This window comes from Molothrus aeneus, chromosome Z (assembly GCF_037042795.1).
Source record: "Molothrus aeneus isolate 106 chromosome Z, BPBGC_Maene_1.0, whole genome shotgun sequence".
Classification (NCBI taxonomy): domain Eukaryota; kingdom Metazoa; phylum Chordata; class Aves; order Passeriformes; family Icteridae; genus Molothrus; species Molothrus aeneus.
In genome coordinates this window covers 13292150-13306891 of record NC_089680.1, presented here as the reverse complement: position 1 = coordinate 13306891, position 14742 = coordinate 13292150, and the positions used below count along the sequence as shown (strand labels likewise).

General features: G+C 36.1%; 1 protein-coding gene across 1 annotated transcript in view; it reads right to left on the bottom strand.

Annotated features, from left to right (window-relative positions):
• Nucleotides 1-5203: 5203 nt before the first annotated feature.
• SPTLC1 (serine palmitoyltransferase long chain base subunit 1) overlaps nt 5204-14742 on the bottom strand; it is a 36188-nt gene continuing 26649 nt past the window's right edge. Inside the window, exons 10-15 of the mRNA XM_066569189.1 lie at nt 13689-13784; nt 13316-13412; nt 12043-12097; nt 10383-10500; nt 9463-9536; nt 5204-8962 (exon numbers count right to left, since the gene is read on the bottom strand). Of these exons, the coding sequence (XP_066425286.1) occupies nt 8869-8962; nt 9463-9536; nt 10383-10500; nt 12043-12097; nt 13316-13412; nt 13689-13784 (534 nt within the window). The 3' untranslated portion in view covers nt 5204-8868. The remainder of the gene's footprint in view (nt 8963-9462; nt 9537-10382; nt 10501-12042; nt 12098-13315; nt 13413-13688; nt 13785-14742) is intronic.

The window sequence follows — 14742 nt, the reverse complement described above, 5'->3', positions numbered from 1 at the left end:
AATTGCCACCTCAAAGTAATAATATATATATTTCCATGCCAGTCACCTCTATGTAGCTGAGACATTTCAAGTAGAGGCAGGACTTATAAAAATGAGTAAATTTTTTCAACTGACCAAAATATCTATACTAGCAGCTGAGTATATTGCTTAGACATTTGAGTGTGAACCAATGGGAAACACCATCAACATAATCATTCAGCAGCCAAAAAACCAAGCTTGTTAATTTAAGTACTTCTGTGTGAATTCACGTAGCCTGTTCTCATGGGTACATTATGTCCTCTTCTTCCAGTTGTCTCCTCAAATCCATCTATATCCATCCATACTCCCTTTAAGAGGTGATAGACAAACACACAACACTGTGTACTAGCAGTCTAAGATTCTTCTGACACTACTCTTTACTTCACTGAAAGTAAAGGGCTGTGTCATTTGGTCCCTTCAGTCACCAAGTAAGATATTAAAATATTAAATAGCTTGGGCATTGTGCAAATTTCATGCTGCTCAAGACAGTTCCACAGTAAACTACACCAAAGGCAAGTGCTTTGCTGCCATTTTATCACCTGTTGCAACAAAAACTCCTTCATCCATGAGCTAGGTCACCACATATTTCTTCTGCCCTGCTGGCTGCAAAAAGAATCTCTTTGGCTAAAGCAGTACACATGCGCTGAACTTTTAGGGTTTTTCCATTTTAAGGCTTGAAGTGGTCAAAACTTGTTCAAGCCCTGCCATTTGATACCAACTTTTATCTCTGGTCAAAACTGTTAGGTTATGGAGAGGTTTTTTGTCTAGCCGTTTTCAACGGATTTTGTGGGATTACACCAGGCTGATGACTGGTCACTTCTGGGATTTCTCAAGGTTCCACCTTAGGCCCAGCTCTCTTCAATATCTCCATGAACAGCTTGCATTCAGGATTCAAAGGTACACTAAGTCTGTCAGTGGGAGGAGCTGCCAACTCCCACGAAGGCAGAGAGATCCTGCAGAGACCTTGACAAATCAGAGGACTGAGCAATCATCAACTGTACGGCATTTAATAAGGAAAGGTCCTGGATTCTGCTCCAGGGAGAGGTCAACCCTTGATATACAAACTGGAGAACAGGATGCTGGAAAGGAGTGCCACAGAAAGGCACCTAGGGGTACTTGTTAGGGGCAAGTTGAATGTAAGTCAACTTGCAGCCAGGAGGGCCAGTTGTGTCCTGTGGGGCATCAGGCACAGCATCACCAGCTGGGCAAGGGAGGGGATTGTCCTGCTCTGCTCAGCCTCGAGTGCTGGGGGCAGTTTTGGGTGTCATAATATAAAAAGAATACAAAGCTGTTAAAGAGTGTCCACAGGAGAGTAATGGAGAAGGTGAAGAATCTAGAGCAGAAGCCATACAAAGAGCAGCTGAGTCCCTTGGTCTGTTCAGCCTGGAGAAGGGGAGGCTGAGAGGAGACTTGTAAGTGGAAGAGCTGGGGAAGGCACTGATCTCTTCTCTGTGGTGACCGGTGACAGAACCTGAATGGCCTGAAATTGTGTCAGGGGAGGTTTAGGCTAGGTAGGTATTAAGAAAAAGTTCTTCCCTGAGATGGTGGCTGGTGAACAGGATTCAAAATGAAGTGGCCACAGCACCAGCCTGACCAGAGCTCAAAAAATATTTGGGCAATGCTCTAAGACATATGGTGTAATTCTTGGGGCTGTCCTGTACAGGTCAAGGAGTTGGACTTAGGTGATCTTTGTGGGTATCGTCCAACTCAGGGTATTTGGATTCTGTGGTCTCTTTTATCAGCCCAGCATAGAAAATGTATTTATAGAAAGATATATGAATGCTTAATTCCCCTTGATATCATACACCAAATTCTTCCCCCAGGTTGCAAAACATATATATAACTTCACTAATTTGCTGGTTTCTTTGTGATGCAGCTGCATCTAATTTTGCTGTAAGGTAAGACACTATTTTATCCTGCAAACAGCTTCTGATTATGTGACAATTTGCAGTACAAGCTCACCATTCTACAATGTACATTGTTACCTCCTAGACTTTGAAGGGACCAACAATGGGTGAGCGACAATTCTGGAGAAAGAACTGCAGACAGAATTGCAATTCTGCAGACAAAATCTGCTGCAGCTCTACTGCAGCGCCTTGCAGTCAACTTACTACTCTCTTAACCAGCATCTAATGAGCACTTGTGCCTTGTATTCAAATTGAAGGCTCCTCAAATACTACCAAATTCCACCTTAGTAAAAAACACCATCTTCCACCATATTCACCTCACAGTACTCAAAAAATGTTTACATTTTTGACCTGTGATTCCAGCATAACTGACAATGCAGTTGTGATATTCTTCCCACATTTAAACTCGATGTTTTCAAAATGGGAAAAATATTAAAATATTCTGTACCTAGAGGTGATCATTGACACCTTGAGTATTTGCTTCCACAGACTTCGACTTACACTTAGCATTCACCAGCACCATGGAAACAGGTCACTATATTTTCATCAGAATCATCAAATAAATCAAATTAATTTGTACAATCATATTAAAGCAAACACTCACTACTTGGGTAATTTTCAAGCATCTAACAATGCATTTAGAGTTGGTGTCTATCCTGAAAAATGAAGGCAAAAAAGCAGGAAGATGACTGAAAAACAAAAATGAAGGAAATAGCAAAAGCTTAAAGAAACAAGAAAGCAATCTGTTTAAAAGTTCTAACATTTTAAAATCCTTAAACATTTTAAAATTTTTATTCTCAAAATAGCAATCAAGGTTAAGCAGTTTTTAAAGTTGAGCTGGTTATGTATTTAAAATGTGTTTATTAAAGAATTTTAATAAGCAAATTTTAGTAACATTATCGTGCCAAGTTCTTTTACACACAAGGAAGTCAGGAGATTTATTCTTGCAAATGCTGATTACTGTTTAGTAGTGACTCTTTGTATATAGCCTGTCTTTGAAAATCTAAAGCTGGAGAAAAAAAATAGACCTATAGTCTTTCACCAAAAAAATATTTGATCAGAACTGTCATAGATAGGAATTTCATTATCACTGAGTACTCCTTACTATCAGCTGCTTTAAAGGCGATTCAAATACTCCCATGCTTCAAGCCCAGAGGTTGCATACAAAGGTAAAGGAGTATTGTTGCCAGTTTAGATCTGTAACTAAAGTGAATGTGAATTCACTATTGACACTAAGGCAAATCTTAACTCAGTACAAACATGATACACAGAATTGAGGCTAGTTTGTTAAAAAATATAATTCTGGACAAAGTTAAAACAACAAAAAAGAAGTCTTTGATCTTACATCAATTACCTGTTGGGAACAGGTATTTCTTTGCCTCATGTGAAAGAACAGAAAGAGTCCAAATCACTAAAAATTATGAGAGGAATTCAAAGTCACCACTCAGATTATCAGGAAGTGCTGTTGTTCCATTACTTTTTTTTATCCTCTCAGTCATCAGCCTAACTTGTACTTACTGTCTTGCTCATACACTCTCTCAACATCTACTGTGACACTGGTAATCAACAAAAGGCTTGCTCCAATCAAAATCCAATTTTAACTAGACCAAGTGTGAAAAATTATTTCCACTTCCTGTTCTGAGTGTCACAGAACAGGAATCACAATCAGAATTACAGTCACAGTACAGAATCCCAGAACAGGCCAACCTGGAAGTGGCCTCAAAAGATCATCAGGTCCAACCTTTTCTGAGAAGGGAAGCCTAGATGAAATTATCCAGCATCCTGTCCACCCACATCTTGAAAATCTCCTATAATCCATGAGGAGGTGGTTTTCCAGTAATTAACTATTCTCCTCACCATAAAAGATGAAATCTTTCCCCATGCAACTTGTACATATCAGGTTCCATGTGACTCACCTTGAGAAACCAGGTCTACCGGGGGTTCATGGGGTCCATCTGTCAGACAAGAGGAAAAGCATCTTTCTTTGCTCATTAGCTTGCCAAGTTGGTGAAGAGGTGCAGCAGACGAGGTTCAAGTTGGCTATGAGCAAGAACTTCTTCATGAAAAGGGTTGCCAAACATTGGAACAGACTGCTCAGGGAGGTGATGGAGTCACCATCCCTGGAGGCATTCAAGAAATTGGACATGGCTCTTAATGTCATGGTCTAGCTGACATGGTGGTGTTTGGTCAAAGGATATACTTGATCTCAGAAGTCCTTTTCCAACCTTAATGATTCTATTCTATTATACTGCCCATGTAATCTGTGGATGCCCCATCCCTGGCACTGTTCAAGGCCAGGATGGATGGGGGCTGGTGCAACCTGATTTAGCTAAAGGCATCCCTGCTCATGACAGTTGGTACTAAAATTATCTTCAAGGGCCCTTTCAACCCAACCCATGAAGAATGGAAGGGCAATATTTTATGATTCTATTGCCCTTCCATTCTTCATGTGGCTTTTTGTGAAGACAGCTTTTGCCATCTTTGTAGACACTGTGCAAGAACTGGAAAATTGTCCTCCAGTTTTTCTTTCTTCACAGGGCATGTTCTCCAGCCCTTTGGTCATCTTTATGGTCCTCCTTTGGACCTTCTCCAATCTGTCCTTATCCTCCTGGAATTATGGATACCAGAACAGGAGCACAGTCTGACAAAGGCTGATTAGAGTGAGACAATCACTTATTTTTGGCCTACATAAAATGTAAGTTAAACAGTTAAACGTATTTCCAATTCTACTTAAGCTGTTCCTTTGACTCCAACACTTATACTGGTTTCTGCCAGCTTAGAATCCTCTGCTAGAAAATACAACTCCATTATACAAACAGCATACTGAGCTAAGTGGTAACACCTCTAATAGCAGAGGAAATTAGAGAAATCTTATCCATAAAATATGGTAGGCAAAATTGCAGTATTTTATTCTGTAACAGTGTCTCAAAGTTGGGGCATATGTCATCCTAACTCAAGTTTGTTGATACACCAGAAATTCTATACTGAGTCACAACAAAACTGTATCTAGTCCAGTGTCTAGCTTGCAATAGCGGTTTTCAGCAAGTGTGTGCTACCGAAGTATTAGAAATTGGACGTGTATAAACTGTCCTTCCCTGATAAGTACTCTTCAGCAGATTTAGTAGATTCTGTGACTTCTACTACGCATATTTTGCAACTACCTAGTACATAATGGACAGGAAACCAAAATCTGGAAAATCTATCAACAGCAAGACAGAGTAAGCCTGTTACCTTATTACCATGAAAACTGCCAAAGAACATAAAAACACTAGAAGAAATGTTATCCAGACATTTCCTTTTATTAGGACACTGAAACAGTTTAATGTACAAATGCTTTGTGTTAGTTGTAAATATTTCCTCTGTTTAAGCAGCATTTACAGCTCTGTACATTTACATGTGCACTTCTCTAGTCATCTTAAGATGCAAGACACTTTTGTGGTAGCAACTTCATAGATCAGTGAATGCCAACACTCCACAACCCTGTTTAAAATAATAAAGTCCAGATGGAGTGACAGAAAGGAGACAGTACACCATTCTGTGCATTGACTGGGTTCATATTTCAAAAGTGAAAAAAAAAATAAAATCAAAGTTATTCAGCCATACGTCTCTTTCTTTCTTAATACTCTCCTTATGCATTTCACCTCCTATCCAAAAATAATGATTACTATAATAAACAGAAAAGGCATCTGTAGTTTTTCCTATAAAAACCATGAAACTACACAAATAGTGATCAATTATTTTTAAATATTCAAGGAAAATAAATTTCTTTGTTTAAAATATGAATATATATTTCATGTAGACATGTTTCTTCAATATAAAATATTTTGAAAGTATAAATTCTTTCCAGTCCACCCCAGTCCTCATATATTGTAAAAAATTGGTTTCATCATGACAATTTCAATAAATGACCAACGTTTTACAGTTAAAATGCCCTCCTTCTCAACTATCAGATATTAATAGTTTATTTAAAAAAATTAACAACATTTATTTTTCTTCACTATTTAAAATACTGGATTTATTATCCACTTAGCTGAAACTGTGTTCCAAGTATGTGGCAAAGTGAAATACATAAATTAATTGAAAAAAAATTTCTTTTCAAAAGATACTTTGAAGTTTGGGATAAAGTCCTTGTGTTTGATTCATCTCACAGTATCCTACTTAATAGGTTTACACTGAACTCCAGTCTCATGCCCACATCTGAAGAAATGTATGGAAAAATACCAATTCATCCAAATGTAACTACAAAGCAACTAACACAGATTTGTTAATATATTTATCAGCCAAGAGCACTGGGCAGTTAAGCACCTTAACAGGCTTCTGATTTTTCAAATGTCAGAAGTTTAATCAGAATCACCTGCTGTCTCCCTAACCCCAATCAACATTTTTCCCCAGAGCCACCCATGTCTTCATCTGCTTGCCATGACAAAGATATTTATCAAAAAAGTCAAAATGAAGAGGAGCCAGATATGCTTAAACTGACCAGGGATTTCCCTCTCCACCAGTTACATCTCATAAGTGTCTTAATTTCTTACAGAGACCATGCATATCACCTGTCAGTAAAATATGTATTACAAGAGCACTTCAGCTGCTATCAACCCAGGTATTCACTTTACTGTGATCTAAATGCTTCCTTCCTACATACTGGTAAACAATAAAAAAGGACAAAGGCATTTTTACCAATGTTTTAATGGTGGGTATGTGTTTGTCAAATGAATCAGATTATGGCATTTCTTAGCAACATTTTTTGACTTTTATTTCATCAGAACTACTTAGTCACAGATTTGAAATTGCTAGAAATTTCACTCTGCTTCTACCTTAGTTGTCATCACTTCATTTAAAAGCAAAAAAACCCAACAAACCAAAAACAAAAATAACAACACAAATCCATGTATCTAAAAATTTTTGTTAGTTCTCTAAGCACAACAAAAATTCTACCCCATTTGCAGACAACCTAAAATAAAATGAGAGAATTAAATACAGATTCTGCAACTTAGGATTTCAATGCCAATGGTTATTTGCTTACCTTCCCAGGCTTATCTTAACTCCAAAACCATTTAATATGCTACACCGGAATCAAAGTACCTCATTTGTTCCAAATTTATACATCAAAGGCTTGACTTCACTCAAATTTGCAGGTTTCAATTATCCAGCCAAAAATGGCTCAAAAGCTCAAAGTAGAGCCATAACATTTAATTTCCATTTCTTTCAGTCTCTGAGGGTCTTCAAGATGACTATTCTGCCCTTCAGTTCCAGTCTGTAAAATGGGAGTCAGTCTTATTCTGCACATTTTTTTCTCTTCTAAATTGTTGGCTTCTCACTGGCTTTTATTCATGGTTAACAGAGAAAACATAAAATGTCATTGAAATAGAGATTCTCTTTCACACTGGGATTTCTTTTACTACATTACACAGATAATGATTTGACTATTTCCAATGTCAAGCAACAATCACAGAAGCGCCCCAACACAACTTTAGGTATTCTATCTGAAAGTACACAGATGAAAAGTTTTGAAAACCAGCATAGAAACAGTCTCTGTGAACTGGAGGCAGCATAGACTATGCTTACCTAATGTAGAATATTTAAAAATATATGATCGACCATGCTACAAAATCCAATGGTGTAAGTAAAAATCTGAATCAAACATGATTATATTTAACAATGATGTTTCTCAAAAATAGTCCTATATAATCCTTGTAGTAGCAACCAAAAAGGCACATAAGTACAAAACAACTCAACACATACTAGACAGAATACAAAAATTTCAGACAGGCGTTCTTAAAGCAAAATTGTGAAATAAAAAGCTGCATTTTCTGTTTTATAAAAAGATACGTACTTCCTTACCAGTTTCCTGATTGAAGTAAAGTGTCCATATATGTAATGTCCATCTGTGCTTACTTAAAATCCTGACAGCACAACCTCCAAACATTAATTTCAAGTTACTTGGGAATTGTATGTGCACAGATTGACTTATGTTTAAGTAGTATTTGTACCATTTAAACTCTTAGTAGCTATCTGTGAGTCTTCCCTTCTAAGGCATAGATGTTTACAGATAAAACAAAGCACATATCATTTTTATGCTTAAAAGTAGTTTGACTAAGCTAGTATTTAGTTGCTGTTTCAAAACCTTGGTTCATTTTCCATGTTGCCTATTACTCCTCTTCAAGACTGGTACAAAGCACCCTTATCTGAACATACTATACCGGAATTACAGCAGTTTCACAATTCAGACATTTGAATTTAGATATTTTAAAGATAATAGTACGAAAAACCTCACCCATAATATCAAACATGCATATAATTACACATGGAATGCAAAAATTAAATAGTATTTGATATGAATTTACTCTCTGGCCAGGCTTTCTTAAAACCTGGCTGCCAAAAATGGTTAGAGAAAGATATATAAACAAAAAGAATTGAAGGTCCTCCCTCTTATAATTCAATAATAAATGACATAATATAGCACAAAATTATATCTTAATGTGTTATCCTTTTGGTAATATTAGGAACAGTGTATTTTCATTTGGAAGGTGGGGAGGGATAATTGAAATTTATTTGAAGTTCCCACATTCCAAGAAAATGGAGAGAAAACAACACATTTTACATGGTTTGGGGTGAAACTGAATGTTTATACACATTTTTGAGAACATTTAAGGGTTTGAGGAAATAAATTTAAAACTTTGTACTAACTTATGAAAGAGTCATGAATTCAGTAGTGATATCCCATTTTAACTAATGTGAGTAAATGGTAGAGTTTGAACTGGAACAACACTGTCATTCACTAACTCCAAAATTCAGCATTCTTCCGCTCACTGCATTTGTATCACTCTGGAACAATTTTGTTAGTCAGCTTTCAATGCCATCAGTGGAAGAATCTGGAAGTCATTGTACAGTGTAAAACACTTATCCTGATAATGTGGGGAAAGAGGAATCCAAAAACGGCAGTCTAATTCAACACAGACTGTGCAGCTTCCTTAAGAAGTGATGCAGCTTTGTCCAGTTCTTGTTCTGTCTGTTCCACTGTTATCACTACTCGAATACTAGGAAAAAAAACCAGAACACAGAGAGTAAACTTTACTCCTAACCTTCCGCTTAGAATTGTATTGTACTAATTTCAACACATTAAGATCACTATCTGTAGGGAAATTACTACAAATTCAAATTCAACTGGGAATAAGACATATGACTAAACAGATGTGATCAGACTACTTTTTGCCCCCGCTCTGCCACCCCACCATACACACTGCGGAGATCTGTTCTCTTTTTTACCTACAGAGTAAGAGTAATTTACCTCATGGAAATGTGCCTGCTAACAGACTACATGCTGACCCCCAAGATCCAGGTAGTTTTCATACAGTTATTTCATGGTACTAGCATCCTGTAACAGTCACTGAAAATGTACCTCAAAACTGGAGCCTCTCCCATTTATCCAAGAACCAACTATTTAATCCATTCTATTGAACAGAACTCTATCGTTGTATGGAAAAGATATGGCCATAGCCAAAGAAAAAATCATGTAACACGTTTTCTTTCTGCTAACCTGGGTGGAGGAAGACATTTTTCTTCTTTCTCCAAATAGCGAGCCTGTGTTAATGCAATACCACTATTCATGCACTACAAATAAAAAAAATACAGCAAGTCAACCTGGGAATTTCTGATAGCATATCGTTTTGATCACCAAACACATATCACTAACTTCTATTAATCTGGTGTAAAGATAAATGCAAGTTATTTCCCAAATGGAGGTTGTGAAGGTTGTGCAAAATCATCTCTTAACTTCAATACAGCTTTAACACATAAAACAGTTTAGGATGCAGTGCCTTTAGTTTTCACCTCCATGTAATCAGGCAAACATATCAGATTTATCAGGCATTTAAATCCTATTTAAGCATATTTTCAAGGAAGTTAACTTCAGAATTTCTTTTTCTAGCGTAGCCTTGTTTACCTGCCACCTGATATATAAAGATATATCCACCCTCACTTCTTCATGTGGGACAAAAATAACCAATGTGTATTGAAGAAGGGAAAAATACCATATATAGAATATGAGATTGTTCACACATAAAAAAAGCAAATTCATGGACTAAGAAGCAAAAGTTGACCTTAAATGGTAAAAATGCACCTCCAGAACACTCCTCTTATTAACATAAAAGTTTATACAACAGTTTATATGCAGATTTGAGCATTAAAATAGATAACAGGAAATAACTATTTCCTGAAGTAAACAGTCTAATATATATATATATATATATTTTAATCCAGAGCTACAGACCTAATTGTAGTCAGGCAAGAAATGGTTAGAAGGTGATCTTTAACAGAGCCATATAATCAGCACAGAAACTAAGTTTCTTGCAGCATTCCTGCAAAATCTTTCAACAAGTTACCCAAGCCTCCCTACCCTTTCTTCATTATTAACATTCAAAGGCATTGATATATTTTAATTACTATGGTGACACTTACATAATCCACAACTCTTTTGAGTAACTTCACATCATTTTCTCGAGATCCACAGCTCTCCTTCAACTGTAAGTGCAATGCTGGAGAAAAAGATTCTCCTACTACTTTTAAACCAGAAATCCTAAAACAAATAAAAAGCCTTTGATGTACATCCTACTTGAAGACATTTTGAAATTCTAGATAAGCATTTCTCCTTTCTAGGTGCTGATAAAAGATGGATATTTCACTTTACTGATACTAATGCAGACAAAACATATGTGCATTTCAGCTTCAATTACATAAAGTTACCAAGCAAATGTTTTTCTAAGGAGTTTCAGTAGGTTTGTATAACAGTAGTTACTCATCTTTTTGCAAAAAGGATTAATAATTCAGAAATTCTTAAAGAGTCCTTATGAAGATGTAAGAGAAATATCGTTAGGCCTGTAATTTGCTGATAAAAACCCAGCTAGCTGGGTCAAGTCACCTTTTTATCACTTCAGATATAACAAAGAACAAATGTTCTGCTGGGGGTTTTGCAAGATTTGTCACGATTTATGAGTTTATATTATTTCTTGTAGAAACTCTTTACAGCATCATCTGTCAGTCAGACAGTTCTCTAAATTTAGTTATAGGACTATAATTGTTCCTTTATCTGTACATAGGAAGTTGTTAACTGGGTTTCTAGAATTTGACTGAATGACTGACATTTGATTGTCATTGTCCTGACACATCACACACATTTAGGATTGAGTTATTCCCATCCAAAAATCTGTATTCAATATCCCAGCAAGACCTCTGGTCCCCAAAATTAACAGGTCACATAAATACATATCAACTATCAGGTGTCATTTTGATTTCTGGACTTTGATAAGCTTGCCTAATATATATTTTAAGAAGATCGGGCTTATTTTATGGTTGTATCATTCCACAGAAATTAATATAATCTATCATGCATTAGAGATTTGTGTGAGTGTTTTTGAAAGTTATTACTTTCTGTAATATGTAACACAAAATTGTTGCGGAAGAAGAATTGTAAAATACAATTGCACTATTACTGCACGTTAAATGGCTGTTGAACATCACAGAAATTTCTGCCATCTTTTTAGTATCAAAACATGACAGATAAAAAAGCTTAGTGAGTATAGTCATCATTTAAAACATGAAAGTATTAGGAAATTTTAAAACTTATTTTTCAGATAAATTCTAGCCATTTTCTCTGTGCCTCCAGAACAATGGGTATTTTATTACATTTTAACATTCAATCAAATATGTAGGAACAGTATTGTATTCAAGGTGATTGAAAGGTGCATTGAGTTCTCTGAAAGAGTATCCGCTAAGCTTCATCCCAAATGCTTTTATTTGTTTATTTTCAAAATGCTTATCAATACTTTGTGTCATTGAGACCTATCACACTCTCCTAACAATTTTAATGTGTAAGAGATTGAAGCCTTCTTCAATAGCCTTAAGGCATTGAGGGAGGTATTGGACTTTTTTTAGTAGCACAACAGAGACAGTTGGGAAAGAATAATTTTTCTCCTTTAATACATACACAATTGAGTGTATATATCCCAGTCTAAGCATCTGTAAAACCAGAAACAGATTTGGGCAAGAAGAGTTTCTTTAAAGTTCACATTATAAAGGCATAGCCAAATAAAAGCCAAAAAGCCCCAAACCCCACACTTACCCCTGTAAAGCTTTGTGAATCCGTTCACATTTAGCACGGAGAGTCTGAAAAATGTCTATACACAAACAACAACAACAAAACAAAAACAAAACAAAACAAAAAAAAACCAAAAACCAAACAAACAGACAAACAACAACAACAAAAAAAAACCCAACAACACAAAAACCCCAAAACAAAACAGAAAAAGAAAAGGCTTAGATTTCCTGTTAATACTTTACATTTCTCGAAGATTTCAAATATAGCATTTGGAACCGAACTAAGTATGTATATCCATTGAACTTAATAAGTCTCTTTACTACTCTTCTTATTGTTCATGATTCCTATTTCTGCCAGGAAATGACAAGCTTTTAAGTCCTGACAAATGCACTACTTCCCTGTATCTCATTGCTCCAGCTGCATATGGAGCTGTTGCTGTTCATGACCATATGGAAGGGATGACACAAACACTTTGTAATGGGATTGAAATGGCAGGTCGAATTTATAAATATCCATAAATATAAATTAAAAAAACCCCAAACCCAAAAAACTTCTTTCCCACTAGATGTTCTAGTGGCTGGGATTTGGCACTGCTGTGGTCTGGCCTCAATTCCTGGTCAGCAAAGAGATTTTTCGAGGCCGGGTTGGATGGAGCTCCTGGTCTAGGTATCCCTGCCAATGGCAAGGGTGTTGGAACTAGATCATCTTTAAGGGCTTTTCTAGTTGACTCCCAGAGCAGAATCTTCTGTCTGCCAGCTTTAGGGAAATACCCTGTATCTGGTCCTGCAAGTCAAAGGCAGTTTGCACCCTGATCATTCCTGAGATTCTTGCCTGAATGCTTAACTAGAGAAGGAGAAAAACCCTAATTATATAGTGCAAGTGGAAAGGAGAGGGTTGCTCTGTCCTGAGGAAATATATTATCATTTGTTTCTGTTTAACTTTCTCTTTCTTCATTTGTGCAGAAGAAATATGTTTTTAAGGAAGATGCAAAGAGGCATATTACTGATCTAAACAGCAGAATAAAAATGTCTTATTTGCTTTTTAAAAACCATCTGTGTCCCTCTTAGCCTCAAATAACTTGCTTATTTTCAGCTACAAGACAGAAAGAGATGGAAACACTGAAGAAGAAAAGCAGAGTGGGAAATAACATTAAGAAAAAACATGCAGGTAAAATTAATTAGCAAAAAAATAAGAGGACATCAGAGTAAAAAGGTGGGAGTAAAAAGTAGGGAGAAGGACAAGATATTAGTTTGGGGTGAAGAAAGACTGAAGGATAACATTTTCCTGAATTAAGTACCTGGATTATCCTCCATAATATTCAGAGCCTCAATAGCAGCAGCAGCTAACAAAGGAGGTAGGGAGGCAGAAAAGCAATAGCCTTGACCAGACAATCGCTATGGGAGAAAAGGAAAAAATAATAATAATGTAGACAATGTTTTAAATGTTAATTCATGTACATATTAAAAACCTCTCCTCCAGACCTACAGGTACATGTAAGGATTTAGAACTAGGTCCCCAATTTATCTACAATATTTCACAGGAACCAGTTTCTGTGTAGAATCAAATACAGCATAATCATCTATATCCTACTTGCAAATGGGTATTAATAATTAACTCTCACATATAAGTAACTAATAGTGCCAGATTATTTATAAAGAGATCTGTCTTACCTGATGGTCAATAATAAAAGATCTTCCACAGCAAAATCCACCAATAGAAGCCAATGAATTTTCCATGTTTGCACTAATAAGATCTATATCATCAATCTGTCAGTTAAATTAACAAATAATTAAAAGATGCTTTTGATTGCATCAAGACTATAAGTTATTAACGATACATCTTGTTTCATATTACCCTGAATACTAGAAAAGATCCACCAAACCATGACATAATAAAGTGAAAGTACAACTGAAATAATCACTTTAATCAATACAGAAAGGACATTTGAGAAATCGAGATTTATGGATCTGTAAATAAATTGCATACTATCTCTCCCTTCCAGGCATTGCAATGTGAAGCACACAAACAGATAAAATAAATTATTTAGATGCTGGCGACAATTCTACAACGCAGTCAGTGTGTCAGTGTCCTTCAAGAGTATTAGTAGCCCTATGTAGTCATTAAGAGGTAGAATGTGATAAAAATCAGGCATAAATCTAATTAAAATAGTCTGAACATTAGAGACCCAATTGTGTTATTTCACTTGTTAGTTGCAAATATTTTCTTTTGCCAGGCTTCAAAAGATTTTGTCTGTAAATGAATTTAATGTAAAAGTCAATTAATTAGAAAGGATATAACACAGGTAATTAGCTGCTATCAGCTAATCAGATAGCAGTTGGCATGTATCACAGTAACACGGTTTCCTTTTCTAAATTAAGTATCTCTTTTCCATGTTTGGTATTAAGTGAAAACAAGAGGACAAAGGGGAAGACAGAATTAATTTTCTGAATTTGTTGTTTCACTTCCAAGCTGAATACAGACACTGTGAGAATGAAGTGAAAGATGCTCCACACAAACACTGGCAAACAAAAAGCATTTCTCCCTTCCCCCCAGCCCAGGGGACTGTGGTAGTAAGCACCTGCAAGGAATACCATTTTGGATTTCCAAAGTACTCCTCAGCTTTATAAACACCATGAAAAGTAGACCCTTGGAAAAATAGTTTGGCTGAATCTGCTGGTAAAGTACTATAATAACACCTTTCAAAGAACCATCAGAAGTTTTATC